We start from the raw sequence: 18,852 nt of genomic DNA, 5'->3' as shown, positions 1-18,852 counted from the left end.
AAGGAAGATGGAGTTAGTTTCGCGAGCCAATTCTAACTAGCATTAGCGCATGCTAGCAGTTACCATAGACTTCCAGTCATTGCGCTAACGCTAGTTAGCAACTTCCTTAAAACTGCACGCAGAGACATAAAAATGGTATATGCGAATTCATGTCATATTGATCCCAGATCTGTTTGTGCTGTCTTGTCAACTCATGTTTGTCATGACAATGACTATAGGAGTTGGCTTACTGGTACCAGGCTAAAATTGTCCAGACATTAGCGTAAACACTGATATAAAGTTGACTGAAGGAGGACTGACCGTTCGGCCAAGTCTTGGAGCTGTTCGGGGGGGACAGGGACCCCGTTCACTGATCTGTCTCTATGGATCTGCTGGAACGTCTGTTTGTGGGACTCCATGTTCTTCAGGACCTCCTACAACACACAAATGCACATATCCACAGTCAGACACATGCAAAAAATACCGTAGTTAACAATGTGAGTTCTCATTTAGACTATGGTGCAACATCAAAAATATAATTGTGAGTTTGTCGTCTTTTTTTATGTGACCAACAAAACCAATTGTAGGATTTGCAGTACTTTCTAACTAGGCCTACCCAAGGATAGTTTTACACCCATATGGATTACTGGATCTGCTGAATACCTTGTGCTGCTCCAGCTTCTTGTGGATCACATCGGCCGTCTCTTCATGGGCTTGTTGGATGGGAATCTCCTCTCTCAGGGCGATCTCAGCTCGATGCAGCCAGGCTCCGATCACCCCCAGGGGGCCAGGCAACGATTTATCCAGATGGATGTGCCAGTCCAGGAGCTAGTATAGGAATATATTACATATCCTAAGTCTTAGAGCAGGTGCTTGGATATCAAAACAATTTCAGAAATTTTTTGTAAAAAAGAGACCACACTGTTCAAAAAGCAGATGGTGATCAAAAAGCTTTCCAAAATGTTCTCAAGCTTCCACTCCAGATCACAGTGGTGTTCTGCTCTCAAACTAATTATTACAGAGTAGTCTATCAACTGAACAAACCCACTCTGTTCCGCTCTCTCCAAAACTCTCCTCCCCTCTTAATGACCGCTCATTCAAAGGCCTGCACCTCACTGAACACTCATTCAGTTTATTATGAAAGCTACAGTTCTGGGGTCCCATTCTGCCTTGCAAGGGCAAGTATTAGTCTAACTAATAAACATACAGCAAATTACACGTCTGCAGGACAAAAATTTCAATTTCCTATTGACAGGTTATTGTCTATTTATAATGCTCTCTTAGGGCCTGTTTCCCAGACAGAGATAAAGCCTAGTCCTGGACTAAAAAGCTAATTCAATGGAGATTCTGCATACAGTATGCTTTTTAATCCAGAACTACAATAGGTTTAATCCAGAACTACAGTAGGATTAATCCAGAACTACAGTAGGATTAATCCAGAACTACAGTAGGATTAATCCAGAACTACAGTAGGATTAATCCAGAGCTACAGTAGGATTAATCCAGAACTACAGTAGGATTAATCCAGAACTACAGTAGGATTAATCCAGAACTACAGTAGGATTAATCCAGAACTACAGTAGGATTAATCCAGAACTACAGTAGGATTAATCCAGAGCTACAGTAGGATTAATCCAGAACTACAGTAGGATTAATCCAGAACTACAGTAGGATTAATCCAGAACTACAGTAGGATTAATCCAGAACTACAGTAGGATTAATCTGTGTCCGTGAAACCCTCTGTCACGCCCTGGCTCTGGGGACTATGTTATGTTGAGCCAGGGTGTGTAAGTCTATGTTTAATTTTCTATGTTGGTCTGAGTGACTCCCAATCAGAGGCAACGAGTGTCAGCTGGGTGTCTCTGATTGGGAGCCATATTTAACTGTTTGTCTTGCACTTTGTGTTTTGTGGTTTCTTGTTCCTTTTGGTTTGTGTATCAAAGGACTTCACGTTTCGTTCTTTGTTTTGATCGTGTGATCTAGTCATTAAATATAAATATGTTCACCCGCAACGCTGCGCCTTGGTCCTCTCTGTTCGACGATCGTGACAGAAGAAACCACCTTAACCAGACCAAGCAGCGTGTTCAGGAGCCATCGCTGGCAGATCTCCGTGGCAACCTCGACTGGATCAAGCAGCGTGACGAGGAGAGAGGATGGACGTGGGAGGAGATGATTGCGAGTCTGGCAAGAGGGAGGAGAGACCCCCAGGAAATTTTTAGGGGGGTGCTCACGACGTCGGGCCAGCAGGTGTACGGGTTAGAGCGGTGCAAAGCGTTGGCAGAGAAGGCCGCCAGGTTAGGGGGGCCACTGGGCACAGAGGAGAGGGAAAGTGTGGAGGCACGGCGAGAGGTACTGGGGTGTGTTACCAGTCCGGTCCGGCCCGTTCCTGATCCCTGCGTGGAGCCAGTGGTGTGTGTCCCCAGTACGGTCCGGCCTGTTCCTGCCATTCCCACCAAGTCAGTGGTGCGCGTCGTCAGCCCAGCCCGGCCTGTTCCTGCCATTCCCACCAAGTCAGTGGTGCGCGTCGTCAGCCCGGCCCGGCCTGTTCCTGCCATTCCCACCAAGTCAGTGGTGCGCGTCGTCAGCCCAGCCCGGCCTGTTCCTGCCATTCCCACCAAGTCAGTGGTGTGCGTCGACAGCCCAGCCCGGCCTGTCCCTGCTCCACGCACAAAGCCTACGGTGTGCGTCGACAGCCCAGCCCGGCCCGTTCCTGCTCTCCGCACCAAGTCTGTGGTGCGCGTCGCCAGCCCAGTCCGGCCCATCCAAGCTTCCCGCACCAAGCCAGTTGTGTGCGTCGTCAGTCCGGCACGGCCCGTTCCTGCTCTCCGCACCAAGTCTGTGGTGCGCGTCGCCAGCCCAGTCCGGCCCATCCAAGCTTCCCGCACCAAGCCAGTGGTGTGCGTCGTCAGCCCGGTCCGGCTCATTCCTGCTCCCCGCACCAAGTCAGGGGTGCGCTTCGTCAGCCCGGTCCGGCCCGTTCCTCCTCCACGCATCAAGCCAGGGGTGTGCGTCGTCAGTCCAGCACAACCCGTGCCTGGGTCATGTCCGGAGCCGGATCCGCCGCCGAGGCGGAGTGCCCACCCGGTCCCTCCCCTGTTGTGGTTGTTTGGCGCGGCCGGAGTCCGCGCCTTTGGGGGGGGGTACTGTCACGCCCTGGCTCTGGGGACTATGTTATGTTGAGCCAGGGTGTGTAAGTCTATGTTTAATTTTCTATGTTGGTCTGAGTGACTCCCAATCAGAGGCAACGAGTGTCAGCTGGGTGTCTCTGATTGGGAGCCATATTTAACTGTTTGTCTTGCACTTTGTGTTTTGTGGTTTCTTGTTCCTTTTGGTTTGTGTATCAAAGGACTTCACGTTTCGTTCTTTGTTTTGATCGTGTGATCTAGTCATTAAATATAAATATGTTCACCCGCAACGCTGCGCCTTGGTCCTCTCTGTTCGACGATCGTGACACCCTCCCTTTGAGTCCGGCCCATAGATGATGTGTTACTGTACCCTGTTTGAGATCAGGCTAGTTATGCAGGGGTCCACAGACAGTAATACACTGACTCACCCTGATAGAGACATGTTCCCACGCCTGTTTGACCAGGGCCTGGTCTACAGACAACTTCCCATCCTTGTGTACCGGCTGCAACAGCGGCTCTGTCTCCTTCTTCTTCATCTCATACTGCACACGGTAACTCTTGAAGCCCTGGAGCAAAGTAGAACAATTAGTATTAGAGGTGTTACAACCAATGTTCCCTCAAAAAAATTTCAGCACTGAGCAAATTTCAGGTCTGCTGAGCGCAAACTTCAACATTGTTAAAGTTCCGTGCAACTTCCAGCGTGCATTTACTGTGAACACTGAGGCTGTACCCGCTTTAAATTACAGTTTTAACAGTGGCCAAGTACGCTACTGTGGCTATTTGATAATAATTTAGGTCTACCAGAGTGGCCTACCATCAAAAACAATGGAGAAAATACATCCCATAACAGCTGTTCTATCATTCAGCCTACAGTAGCAGTCAATGTGTGGTGTTCAGTGTATGCCTACATTCCATGAGACTTTTGAAAAACATGCAGGGCTTGACATTAACATTGACATTATCCACTTTTCCTTCAGACAAGGAGGTGACTAAAAATGTTGTTGTGTTGTTATGCAAGAAACCACTTTACAAAATAAAATGCATTATTATTCCCATACCATTTTTACAGAGAATCAGACAAATTATGCTACCCTCTGCCTATTGGCTACTTCGCTTATTCAAGCCTGTCTCAAAATTCAACACTGCCCCTTTATGACAAAAAAAAGCTCTTTACCTGACTCGCTTTTCAAACAGCTTAGAGAGAACATTGGTTTCAACCCAAGAACCTTCAAATCAAGTAGTATACAAATAGTATACAGTGCATTCGGAAAGTATTCAGACCCCTTCCCTTTTTCCACATGTTGTTACGTTACAGCCTTAATCTAAAATTGATTCAATATATTTTTTTCCTCATTAATCTACACACAATACCCCATATTGACAAAGCGAAAACAGTTTTTTCGAACCTTTTTGCACATTTGTGACTCGTTTTAGGAAACTAGGGGTATGTTTTGGCAGAAATGCCTTCTGGAACGTGAACGTTCATGTGCCTTAATAACAAACTTGTATACCATCTATAAATACGAATAAAATGGTTAAATTACGAGCCTAGTTGGTTTAGCCACAGAAAAAGACAGCAACCTTCCCGCTAGCCATGATTGGCTGAGATAATGAGTGGGCTGGACATGCCGAGAGATGAGTTCGGATTGGTCTGCCATATAGTACGCTTCTGTCTATTTGAGCTGGTCAGTATGTGTAGGTAATCCTGTCTAACGCGGCTTTAAAAAATATATATTGCTTAGTAGAACGGCATAATTGTTGCTCTCCACTATCTGTAGGACCAAGTTTTGAAATCAGTGGCCTTAGAGTATGATAGCTAAGGTGAGGGAGAAAACACCTGTCTCCGGATTACATCTTCAAACTAAGGGCAACCATGGCATCCGTGACAGGGAGAAGCGTCCAACCATGATGTAAACGGGTAAGATAGTCTAGCTAGCTACATTTAGACATTAGATATTACACGTTTCTAATTTTGACAGAAAGTCGTTTTCATTACAAGTTAAAGTGTACTGGTAGCTAGCTAGCTAACGTTAGCTGGCTGGCTCGCTAGCTAACGTTACATGTATGATCTTATTATTTGTATCTCAGAGCCATTTGCTTTGCTAGTTATAGCCTAATGTTAGCTAGCTAACATTGAACCTGGTTGGTTAGCTACCTGCAGATTCATGCAGGGTAGTAACATCTTGAGTTGGGATTATGGTTCATAGCTAGCTAGCTAGCTAGATACATGTTTTAACAAAAGACTCCACTATGCAAGTAACCATTTCAATAGAATGTTCATGATGTCAATGCAACAACTGTTGATAGAAGTAGCAGGTAAATTCACTCTAGCTATCTACTCCCGATTTCAGAGCACTCTCGTCTGAGTGTGCCAGAGTGCAGAATAACTTATTAATTTACGAACGCTCAACACCTGTTGAATATGGCCGGTGTCAGTTAAAGTTGGCAATTAAATTGTTGCCAGCAGCACAGTTGCAGTCACCAACTCTCTGGATGACATAAAAACAGCCTAACCAGCTTTGCTAGAGCGAATAAAATGGTCAGAGTGAGCTGTTCTCTCATTTGTGTCTGGAAGTAGCTAGCAAGCTAGCCAACGTTAGCTTGGGTGCTTGACTGCTCTTGTTAGGACAGAACGCTTGGATCAACCCTACTCCTCGGCCAGAGCGTCCAGCGTGCGCTCTGAACGCTCCGAGAGCGAAATGCTCTGAATTTACGAACGGACAATCTGACAACGCTCTGAGTTTACGGGCGGGGCTATAGCTTAAGAGGGTGTGAATGATGCTGAATGGGTGTAGACAAAGAAGAGCTCTCCAGTGGGTGTACCAAAACATTCAAAGGCCATTTGCTCAAAAGTGAGGTTACAAGTTGATCAACTTTCAAAGCAGAATTACTTTCCCATTGTTCCTCAACTGTAGCGTATGATATACAATTTTCTAGCTCTGAGTCTCTACTTTTATCCAGTGTAAAAAACACAATTTCAAATTGTGCTACACAAGACCGAATCGAGCACTAAATAAGAAATACCTTATTTACATAAGTATTCAGATCCTTTGCTATGAGACTCGAAAATGAGCTCAGGTGCATCCTGTTTCCATTGATCATCCTTGAGATGTTTCTACAACTTGATTGGAGTCCACCTGTGGTAAATTCAATTGATTTAACATGATTTGGAAAGGCACACACCTGTCTATATAAGGTCCCACAGTTGATAGTGCATGTCAGAGCAAAAACCAAGCCATGAGGTTGAAGGAATTGTCATTAGAGCTCCGAGACAGGATTGTGTCAAGGCACAGATCTGGGGAAGGGTACCAAAAAAATTCTGCAGCATTGAAGGTCCCCAAGAACACAGTGATCTCCATTATTCTTAAATGGAAGAAGTTTGGAACCACCAAGACTCTTCCAATAGCTGGCCGCCCGGCAAAACGGAGTAATCGGGGGAGAAGGACCCTGGTCAGGGAGGTGACCAAGAACCCGATTGTCACTCTGACAGAGCTCCAGAGTTCCTCTGTGGAGATGGGAGAACCTTCCAGAAGGAGGACAACCATCTCTGCAGCACTCCACCAATCAGGCCTTTATGGTAGAGTGGCCAGACGGAAGCCACTCCTCAGTAAAAGGCACATTACAGCCCGCTTGGGGGGACCCTCAGACCATGAGAAACAAGATTCTCTGGTCTGATGAAACCAAGATTGAACTCTTTGGCCTGAATGCCAATCATCACGTCCGGAGGAAACCTGGCACCATCCCTACGGTGAAGCATGGTGGTGGCAGCATCATGCTGTGGGGATGTTTTTCAGTGGCAGGGACTGGGAGACTAGTCAGGATCGAGGGAAAGATGAACAAAGCAAATTACAGAGAAATCCTTGATGAAAACCTACTCCATAGCGCTCAGGACCTCAGACTGGGGCGAAGGTTCACTTTCCAACAGGACAACGACCCTAAGCACACAGCCAAGACAACGCAGTGGTGGCTCGGGACAAGTCTCTGAATGTCCTTGAGTGGCCCAGCCAGAGCATGGACTTGAACCTGATCGAACATCTCTGGAGAGACCTGAAAATAGCTGTGCACCGACGCTACCTATCCAACATGACAGAGCTTGAGAGGATCTGCAGAGAAGAATGGGAGAAACTCCCCAAATACAGGTGTGCCAAGCTTGTAGCATCATACCCAAGAAGACTCGAGACTGTAATCGCTGCCAAAGGTGCTTCAACAAAGTACTGAGTAAAGGGTCTGAATACTTATGTAAATGTAATATTTCCGTTTTGTATTTTTTATAAATGTGCAGACATTTCTAAAAACCTGTTTTCACTTTGTCATTATGGGGTATTGTGTGTAGATTGATGAGGGGGAAAAAACAATTGAATCAATTTTAGAATAAGGCTGTAATGCAACAAAATGTGGAAAAAGTCAAGGGGTCTGAATACTTTCCGAATGCACTGCATACTGTATGTATAACACATGAAATGTAGGGTAAAGACATGGGGATACAATAAATTCAGGAAAGATAATTGAGAAAGAGTCATGGTGTTTATGGAGCGCTGTCTCCTCCCTCTTCATCCCCTGGTGACCTGGTACTTAATCTGTCGTAATATTAGACAGCTACATGTAGTTTGAGATTTGGTTATGGGTTCTAAGATCACCTGGTACTTGTCGGTGAGGTTGCCCTCTGCCCCCTGCCCCTGCAGCATGTCTCTCTCCAACTGGTCCAGCCACACCTTCAGCTCCCTCAGAACCTTACGTTCTTCTCTCTGTAACACATAATATTCAGGTTATACAATGCATCATCATTCATCCTCTCTCAACCCCAACAGAGTTCCCAACAAACAATATAATGTGAAACTACTCCATCCAAACCCCTTCCAAATAAAATTCCAATACCACTGCAAGTAACATTCACAGAGAAAGTCAGAGGAGTCTCTAAGGTCAAACATACCTCAAGCATTTGCTCTATATCTTGAGGACCATACTATCCAGGAAAGCAAGCCACACGAAGAGATGCAAACAAACAAACCAACAGCACAGAAAGGCATTAGTGGCAGAGAGAGATAGAGAGAGAGCAAAATAAAACGGTACACTGCAGGCAGACACTATACTACACAGCACCATGGAATGGATGGATTTACCTGTAGGTTTGGGATAGAGAGAGTGCAAAAGTTGGAATGTAGCGAAAAAGCAGCTTCAAATGCAACAGGAAAGATAACATAGACAGAGAGATGGAGTGATGGAGCAATGGAGTGAGTGGCATGATAGAGAGATGGAGTGATGGAGTGAGTGGCATGATAGTGAGATGGAGTGATGGAGTGAGTGGCATGATAGAGAGATGGAGTGATGGAGTGAGTGGCATGATAGAGAGATGGAGTGATGGAGTGAGTGGCATGATAGAGAGATGGAGTGATGGAGTGAGTGGCATGATAGAGAGATGGAGTGATGGAGTGAGTGGCATGATAGAGAGATGGAGTGATGGAGTGAGTGGCATGATAGAGAGATGGAGTGATGGAGTGAGTGGCATGATAGAGAGATGGAGTGATGGAATGAGTGGCATGATAGAGAGATGGAGTGATGGAGTGAGTATATGACAGAGATGGAGAGTGTATGACAGAGATGGAGAGATGGAGAGAGTGTATGACAGAGATGGAGAGAGTATGACAGAGAGATGGAGAGATGGAGAGAGTGTTTGACAGAGATGGAGAGAGAATGACAGAGAGATGGAGAGATGGAGAGAGTGTATGACAGAGATATGGAGAGATGGAGAGAGTGTATGACAGAGATATGGAGAGAGTGTATGACAGAGATGGAGAGAGTATGACAGAGAGATGGAGAGATGGAGAGAGTGTATGACAGAGATGGAGAGATGGAGAGAGTATGACAGAGAGATGGAGAGATGGAGAGAGTGTATGACAGAGATATGTAAAGATGGAGAGAGTGTATGACAGAGATATGGAGAGATGGAGAGAGTGTATGACATAACACACAATGAGGAAAGTAAGATGATTGATGAGTTCATGCAATGATAAAAAATCAAAAGAATCATAAGAGCTGAAAACACAAATACAATAACAGATAAAAGTTCATAAAGCATTACATCACTGATGGTGCCATTGTTAGTTAGCCTATTGATGTTGAATATACTGTAGCTAGTAGGTAAAGTACAACAATCATACCGAAAACACAAATACAATAGCAGATACAATAATACAGTAGCAGATACAAGAATACAAACGCAGATACAAGAATACAAAAGCAGATTAAAGTACATAAAGCATTACAACACAACACTGAGTTTGCCAATGCCAATAAAGTCCTTGACTCAGGCCTTCAGTGAATATAGTTAGGTACCTCTTCTTGTCCATCTGTCTCAGAGTGGTGGGGGTTGGGGTATTGCTTGAGGAACTGAGCAACATACGTCATGATGGACTTCTCATCCGGTTTATCTACATCCACATCTGTAGAGGAAGAAAGAGAGAGTCTGGTGACATTAGTAGCAATAGTAACTAAACACTGTCATCAGGGCTTCCCATCCATCCAGCCAGAAAATGACAGTCAATTAAGTACCACTAGTAGCAATAGCAACTAAACACTGTCATCAGGGCTATCCATCCAGCCAGAAAACTACAGTTATATCAAATTAGTACCATGTCTGTATGCTCCATCAGAATAGTATTTCACTTGTTGTAATTCCCAAATGATGCATGAGTTACACACAGGCATACATGACAGGGCAGGGATAATACTCCTGACATACAGTCTAATATCACACAGTCAATTACAGGACACACATTGGTACCCTGAAGGAGGATACATTTAGAGTTTCCTCTGACTGACTGACATCTAATTATAAATGTCGGCTCTCATCTCCATCGCTGACCTGATAATTGCGAAGGGCCATGATAAAAACAGAGAGGTTTTTTCTGCAGAGCTGCTTTTTGCATCCTGATCTCCAGACGTATCAACAACACATTGATGGAACCCATAAAAAAAACACACCGTGCAATCTTCATTAAAACTAGAAGTGCATTTCATAACGTTTTGTTGGAATTACACAGTTCTTGCATTATGGATCAAAGACAGAGAGATGTTCAGATGCTTTGTTGCTGCCCTACGCACCAACCAGAGCAATGGAGATGAGTGAAGGAGTGTGTGCTTATTTTATCAAAACAATTTCTTTTTTATTATAAATAGATCGGTAGAGGTAGGAACCTTCTGGGTCCAGCAGGCGTGGTATGCCCAGCTCATTCTCGGCCAATGAGAAGGCTTCCTCCAGGTTCTCGCGGTTGCTCCTCCTCCTCACCACCTCCATGTCCACCAGGTCTGGGCGGATGGCATGGACCACAGAGTGGAACGCCACCCCGCTACGCCAACTGGCACCAAAGTCCTTTACCTCGATGCCCTGATGACTTGGGACAAACATAATTATACTTTACAGTGGGGCACAGACAGTTTGGGTTCCCATGCTCTTGGATGACAATATGGTGGTGGTCAGTCAAGAGTATGCATGCGCGCACACACACACACACACACACACACACACACACACACACACACACACAGGCAAATAAATCCACCACCCCAGCAGGCAAAGCTGGTTGACAAAATGATGTTGAACTGGTTGTAATTGGGTTGTAATCGTTTTAACCAGTTTTGTCCGCTGGGGCAATAGTTAGAGGGGCATAATGTACATACTTGGCGGCGGTGCACTGCACCCATCTGAGCAGGGCTTTCTTGGCGTTGCCCTGGAACTTCTTGGGTACCACCTCCCTCTTCATAGCGGGACTGCCTGTCTCTGAGTTACTGGCCATGCTGTCCACTGAGGAGGTACTGCTGGACAGGGCCTCCAGGGCTAGCAGGTTACTGGTCAACTCCTCGATCTGACAGAGGGTCAGGAATTAGAGCAAACATGCTGTGAATGACCATGGCAACATCAAACAAAATATATGTAGACCAGATTGGATTAGAAACGTTTATTAAAGTGTCACTCCTCAATATAACAACATTTGGCAACCAGAAGACTACTCATTGAGAGTTGTGAGACACTCCAAACAATTGTAGACAGTCAGTCATATTACAATCTGTAAGACTGTGTGTAAACTGACCACACTAGAACCTAAAAGGGTTCTTTGGCTGTCCCCATAGGAGAACCCTTTGAAGAACCCTTTTTGGTTCCAGGTAGAACCCTTTTAGGTTCCATGTAGGACCCTTTTCACAGAGGGTTCTACATGGAACTCAAAATAGTTCTACCTACAACCAAAAAGGGTTCTACTTGGACCCCAATAGTGTTCTCCTGCAGATACAACATATTACCTGGAAGTAGAGGATGACAGTCCATATCAACCCCAGGACAATGGATGGTCGTCCGTCCGCTATGTCAGTGGCATGGATGTTGACTAGCTTGATCTGTTAGGAAATTAAATCCACATTTAACTGCAATTCACAACTTGTCATAAAATGAACTTTCTGGGAAATGCAGATATTTATACATGTGTACATTCTGAATGAATCTTTAACAAATAAAGGCATATGATGACTGAGTGGTGCCACTGCCATAATAATGAAGATTTGATGTTTTTCTTTCACAAAATCATCTCTCTTATAAATCAAATCAAATCAAAGTTGATTGGTCCCGTACACAGTTTAGCAGATGTTATAGCGGGTGCAGCGAAATGCTTGTGTTACTAGCTCCTAAAAGTGCAGTAAAATGTCAAACAAGTACACAAATAATAGATAATAAAAAACTAGAAACAAGAAATCAAGAATGTCAGAACGAATCCAATTAACAACGCAAATAACATCATGACATTAGGCAGTTATAGAGCGGAAGCATGTGACACAGAAACAGCTAAGCTCAACTGAGGAAAAAAAAAAATTCAAGACGTACCGTACTCAATTTAGCAGGACAGTAACAATAAAGCCAATGTAGTGAATATCATTATAACAAACTTTGGCTCGGCATTGAACTAGTTTACATAAAAAATATTTTACAGAAGTTGTCAGCATATTTTCTATCCTCTTTTTGTGGATTTTGTTGATTATTTAACTACTATTTCACAAAGTATGGAAGAAGGAGAAGTCAGGAAAGATTTGAGTCCAAAGTTTGAGTCAAAATACATACAAAATGCATGAAAGTCTGAAAGCACCTGGTTGATGGCACTACAATAGTCAAGATGCACTAGGAGGACAAGAATGGCTCAACCAAAGAATAGCTAGGAATACACACCGTGCATCAAACAAGAGGAATGCATACAGTATATGAACACAGTGTGTTTTACAGGCAGCCACTGACCGGGGATCCTCGGTACACAGACTGAGGTCAGAGGTCAGGCATGGTGAGAGAAGGTTACAATAAGAGATATGCCTCAGAGAAATAAAGACAGAGAGGATGTACCATCCATAGGGCCTTGCATAGATACATCTCTTCATACAGAGCCTTCGTTTATCTACAGTCCCGTGAAAAAGTATATGCCCCTTTCTGATTTTCTCTGTTTTTTCATATTTTTGATACTGAATGTTATCAGATCTTCAACCAAAACCTAATATTAGATCAAGGGAACCTGAGTTTGGTTTTCGCCAGACATAATGGGACCCATCTCGTCCAAAAAAGGTGACTTAAGTTTGTCAAAAAGCACCTGGAAGCAACTGGATGATCATCAAGACTTGGAAGAATGTTCTATGGACAGATGAGTCAAAAGTATAACTTTTTGGACGAGATGGGTCCCATTATGCCTGGCGAAAACCAAACACTGCACTCCACAGTAAGAACCTTATACCAACGGTCAAGCCTGGTGGTGGTAGTGTGATGGTTTGGGGATGCTTTCCGGCCTTAGGACCTGGACGACTTGCCTTAATAGAAGGAACTATGAATTCTGCTCTGTATCAGAGAATTCTACAGGAGAATGTTAGGCCATCAGTCTGTGAGCTGAAGCTGAAGCGCAGATAGGTCATGCAGAAAGACAACGATCCAAAACACACAATCAAGTCGAAATGAAAATGGCTAAAAAGCAACACATTTGAAGTTTTGGTCAAAGTCCACACCTAATCCCAATTGAGATGTTGTGGCAGGACTTGAAATGAGCATTTCATGCTTGAAAACCCACAAATGTTGCTGAGTTAAAGCAGTTCTGCATGCAAGAGTGGGCCACAATTCCCCCACAGTGATGTGAGAGACTGATCAACAACTACAGGAAGCATTTGGTTGCAGTCATTGCAGCTAAAGGTGTCACAACCAGTTATTTTTCACACAGGGGAATTGGGTGTTGCGTAACTTGTTAATTACATAAATAAAGTAAGTATTTTTTTGTTGTTATTTGTCAAATGTGACCTACTTGTTGTGTGTATGTACTGACATGTATGTGTAACTGAGAGCTTCAAGTTCCTTGGTGTCCACGTCACCAACAAACTAACATGGTCCAAGCACACCAAGACAGTCGTGAAGAGGGCATGTCAAAGCCTATTCCCCCTAAGGAGACTGAAAAGATTTGGCATGGCTCCTCAGATCCTTAAAAGGTTCTACAGCTGCACAATCGAGAGCATCCTGACTGGTTGCATCACTGCCTGGTATGGCAACTGCTCGGCCTCCGACCGCAAGGCACTACAGAGGGTAGTGCGTACGGCCCAGTACATCACTGGGGCCAAGCTTCCTGCCATTCAGGACCTCTATACCAGGCGATGTCAGAGGAAGGCCCTAAAAATGGTCAAAGACTCCAGCCACCCTAGTCATAGACTGTTCTCTCTGCTACCGCACGGCAAGCGGTAACGGAGTGCCAAGTCTAGATCCAAGAGGCTTCTAAACAGCTTCTACCCCCAAGCCATAAGACTCCTGAACATCTAATCAAATGGCTACCCAGACTATTTTTTGGGGGTATTCTTTCTTAAAACTGCATTGTCGGTTAAGGGCTTGTAAGTAAGCTTTTCACTGTAAGGTCTACACCTGTTGTACTCGGCGCATGTGACAAATACAATTTGTACTCGTTCATGTTTTTAAATGTATGTAAATTGTAAAGTATTTTGTCTGTAATGTCTTTTTCACTATATGTCAGACCCCAGTAAGACTAGCTGCCGCCATTGGCATCGGCTAATGGGGATCCTAATAAATCAAAACTTCATCCCTTCATCTAATATTAGGTTTTGGCTGTAGATCTGATAACATTCAGTATCAGAAATATGCAAGAATAGAGAAAATCAGAAAGGGTGCAAATACTTTTTTCACGGCACTGTATTTTTGTTCCTAAACACTGTCAAACAATAGTTCATTTTCAAACTGCTAGCATTAAATAGAGAAACTTCTTTTCACAAGCCTTGGCCTAAAGTTATTAGTGACATTGCTAAGGAGCCCGTTGGTTTATACGTTAAACTCAAGCTATGACAAAATACTTCAGAAAACGACTTAGTTGTCACTCTAAGGACGTGCTTACCTTCCTGCCTTCGAGGAACCTGAGGGCGGCGCCGATGTTGGACACCCAGTGGATCCTCTTCAGCTGGCGGCCCTGCTCACACGGCTGGGGAGAGAGGAGGGAGGGTTCAAGTGAAGGTCAAGTGTCTTTCCCAGATGTAATACTGTAAGTACAATGTAAATCTTTACTAACCAGAGCACTCACATTAAAAACAGCAAGAAAGTTCAAGACAAAAACATACTGTATACAACAACCAGCAATGTAAGAAGGTAGCACTGAGTGACGAATAGGTCTGTACAACACACAACTACAGCGTGATTACTGGCTGTGAATTCTTAATTCCTTTATTCATAAATTTTTATAATCCTCCCTTTACACTATAGTGTGGTAATTAAATGTAACTGCATTCTGTAGCATGAATAGAAGAATCCAGTGGCCAGGCTGTTTATATTAAGAGCAGTGCTTACCAGTCTCTGTCCAGACAGCACCTCCAATAGAGCTAACAGTTTCACCCCATCTTTGATGTCCTCGAAAAGGTCGGTGACCTCTAGAGGTGGTTTACACTAGGAAAGAGAAGAGCCAACGTTTTAATTCAACAGAGAAACAAATAAAATACTTAGACATTGAACATTGTTTGAACATGACAATTGGTATACTGTTACAAATCATAGACCTACTGTAGTTTAATAAAGGCTAATTATCTCTCAATATGTAAATCCTATAAACACAAGACATTAATTCTCCCCCAGTCCTTGTGTTGAGGAGAAAAGAGAACAGATAGCTAGCTAGCTACAGGCTGGGGTCCAGACCGAACAGCTTGTTGGATAGCTACAGACAGAGCTATAGAGAGAACAGAAAGAGCTCCCCTGCAGCTCTAAAGATGGTGCCTGTGACTCAGAGCCTCTGAGGTGCGTTGGTGCCCGTTCCTGAGGCGGTGGGATTCAGAGCTAAAGCAGAGCATGGGTCCATTTAACCCTAGCTGGGCATAGTCGTTTCATGTAACATACTGTATCCAACTATAAATGAATTATCGGAGCTGAGTGAATTCTGACTGACTGATGACAATCAACTTTATGAAACACAGAGTTTGAAAAAATCGGACTGGAAAACAAAGTCTTAATTAATTAAGCTCGGCCCTTTGTAGGAATTGTATTGGCAGGCTGAGCTGTTTGTTTCACAACGCGACACATAGCATGACAGGACGACAGTATGCAGTTGGCTGTGACTGTGTGGGGCACAACAGGCAGGCACGCACGCATGCACGTGTGGAAATGAAGGTCTCCACTGTTTCTTTGTGCTTTTTTCTTTGCTTCAGAGACAGAATCCAATGAAACAATTGTAGATGACGATATTGCTCCGTGACCACCAGTATCCTAACCACAACAAGATCCACTAAAATATATAGATTACATTCAACTATTTGACTGGTAACATGAACCAGACATTTCTAGAATGTCATTCTACTTATATGAGGTAAACCATCAAGCCCATCCTGGGTTTAAGTGACAAACAAAGTCACATGTCAAGCCCCCTCCTCACTGTCAAAACACACACGTCCACACGCACACACACACACACACACGTCCACACGCACACACACACACACACACACGTCCACACGCACACACACACACACGTGCACACACACGTCCACACGCACACACACACACACGTCCACACGCACACACACACACGTGCACACACACGTGCACACGCACACACACGTGCACATGCACACACACGTGCACACACACACGTGCACACGCACACACACACACGTGCACACACACGTCCACACGCACACACACACACACGTCCACACGCACACACACACGTGCACACACACGTCCACACGCACACACACGTGCACACACACACACACACACACACGTGCACACACACGTGCACACGCACACACACACTCCAACTTATCACGCACGCACAAACATGCACACAGTCATAAAACAGTAAATCAGTGGAAAAGTTATTGGTAATGTGAGAGGAAATGGACACAATGGGAAACGCGTGACTGCAGAGTGAAAGTTCAAACTGAAAGAGGCAGCACTTTCCATCATAAATCCATCCTCGCTAATGTCATGGGAAACATATTACATTTTGTTCCATTCAGAATCAATTTTGAAAATGGGATCTTTCAGGCACCCACCACGGGATCTATTTTAATCCATTCAGAATGGCTTTGCTTATCGGACGAGAAAGGTTTAGATGAGATTAGATAAACTGATTGACAGATGATCTGATAAGAATTTAGATTTGAATCCCTCATACAGTAGCAGTAGGATAGTGGGGGGGGTGGGGGGGTGGGGGGGGGGGGCTGGTGTAGATGACTGAACTGGAGAGAGAGGCCTCTCATGACTTGGCTTATTCAGACAGACAGACAGACAGACAGACAGACAGACAGACAGACAGACAGACAGATAGACAGACAGATAGATAGATAGATAGATAGATAGATAGATAGATAGATAGATAGATAGATAGATAGATAGATAGATAGATAGATAGATAGATAGATAGATAGATAGATAGATAGATAGATAGATAGATAGATAGATAGATAGATAGATAGATAGATAGATAGATAGATAGAGGGGGAGAGAGAGAGAGAGAGAGAGAGAGAGAGAGAGAGAGAGAGAGAGAGAGAGAAAGAGATAGAGAGAGAGAAAGAGAGAGCGAGAGAGAGAGAGAGAAAGAGAGAGAGAAAGAGAGAGAGGGAGAGAGAGAGGGAGAGAGAGAGAGAGAGAGAAAGAGAGAGAGAAAGAGAGAGAGGGAGAGAGAGAGAGAGAGAGAGAGGGGAGAAGTGTGTGTATAGCATGAATAATGAGGAATAGGCCTCCGTGGTGACTTAATGGCCAGCCACATTACTTCCAAAGTTTTGAATCCACGCTTTGAACTGCTGCCTCGTGGGCAGATCTGACAGAACAAAATACCAATCTCTGACCAAGCAGCAGGCCAATGTGCTGTGTCACCTAAAGCTTCTGAGCCAGCAAAACCTGGCTGCTTAAAATACAGCAAGAAAACATGGTACGGCCTCAACACTTTCTATTAAGCCCATAATCTGTAACGATTTATGAACACAGTCATGACGATGATGATTAGGGCTGACCCCATTTAGTCGACTGGTCGATTGTTTGGTCAATAGGCTGTTGAGCAGTCTAAAATATATACAGTACCTGTCAAAAGTTTGGACACACCTACTCATTCATGGGTTTTTCTTAATTTTTACTATTTTCTACATTGTAGAATAGTAGTGAAGACATCAACACTATGAAATAACACATATGAAATCATGTAGTAACCAAAAAAGTGTTAAACAATCAAAATATATTTTATATTTGAGTTTCTTCAAAGTAGCCACCCTTTGCCTTGATGACAGCTTTGCACACTCTTGACATTCTCTCAACCAGCTTCATGAGGTAGTCACCTGGAATGCATTTCAACTAACAGGTGTGCCTTCTTAAAAGTTAATTTGTGGAATTTCTTTCCTTCTTAATGTGTTTGAGCCAATCAGTTGTGTTGTGGCAAGGTAGGGTTGGTATACAGAAGATAGCCCTATTTGGTAAAAGACCAAGTCCATATTATGGCAAGAACAGCTCAAATAAGCAAAGAGAAACGACAGTCCATCATTACTTTAAGAGATGAAGGTCAGTCAATCTGGAAAATGTCAAAAACTTTGAACGTTTCTTCAAGTTCAGTCGCAAAAACCATCAAGCGCTATGATAAAACTGGCTCTCATGAGGACCGGCACAGGAAAGGAAGACCCAGAGTTACCTCTGCTGCAGAGGATAAGTTCATTCGTGTTACCAGCCTCAGAAATTGCAGCCCAAATAAATGCTTCACAGAGTTCAAGTAACAGACACATCTCAACATCAACTGTTCAGAGGAAACTGTGTGAATCAGGCCTTCATGGTCGAATTGCTGCAAAAAAAACAATACTAAAGAACACCAATAATAAGAAGAGACTTGCTTGGGCCAAGAAACACAAGCAATGGACATTAGACCGGTGGAAATCTGTCCTTTGGTCTGATTTTTGATTCCAAACGCTGTGTCTTTGTGAGACGCAGTGTAGGTGAACGGATGATCTCCGCATGTGTGGTTCCCACCGTGAAGCATGGAGGAAGAGGTGTGATGGTGTGGGGGTGCTTTGCTGTTGACACTGTCTGTGATTTATTTAGAATTCAAGGCACACTTAACCATTATGGCTACCACAGCATTCTGCAGCAATACGCCATCCCATCTGGTTTGAGCTTATTGGGACTATCATTTGTTTTTCAACAGGACAATGACCCAACACACCTCCAGGCTGTGTAAAGCATTCCTCATGATGGTTGAGAGAATGCCAAGAGTGT

General features: G+C 44.1%; 1 protein-coding gene across 1 annotated transcript in view; it reads right to left on the bottom strand.

Annotated features, from left to right (window-relative positions):
• LOC311102693 (nesprin-1-like) overlaps positions 1–18,852 on the bottom strand; it is a gene marked incomplete at its 5' end in the record, with an annotated part of 148,786 nt that overhangs the window by 122,325 nt on the left and 7,609 nt on the right. Inside the window, 14 exon segments of the mRNA XM_084144065.1 lie at positions 301–413; positions 643–807; positions 3,533–3,670; positions 7,742–7,849; positions 8,035–8,067; positions 8,225–8,245; positions 8,248–8,277; positions 9,438–9,544; positions 10,299–10,495; positions 10,782–10,966; positions 11,400–11,492; positions 12,379–12,399; positions 14,507–14,590; positions 14,953–15,048. Of these exon segments, the coding sequence (XP_084000191.1) occupies positions 301–413; positions 643–807; positions 3,533–3,670; positions 7,742–7,849; positions 8,035–8,067; positions 8,225–8,245; positions 8,248–8,277; positions 9,438–9,544; positions 10,299–10,495; positions 10,782–10,966; positions 11,400–11,492; positions 12,379–12,399; positions 14,507–14,590; positions 14,953–15,048 (1,391 nt within the window).

The sequence above is a fragment of the Coregonus lavaretus genome (assembly GCF_964263955.1).
Source record: "Coregonus lavaretus genome assembly, chromosome: 27".
Classification (NCBI taxonomy): Eukaryota; Metazoa; Chordata; class Actinopteri; order Salmoniformes; family Salmonidae; genus Coregonus; species Coregonus lavaretus.
The sequence above is the reverse complement of the archived record's forward strand: the minus strand, read 5'-3'. Positions and strand labels throughout refer to the sequence as shown.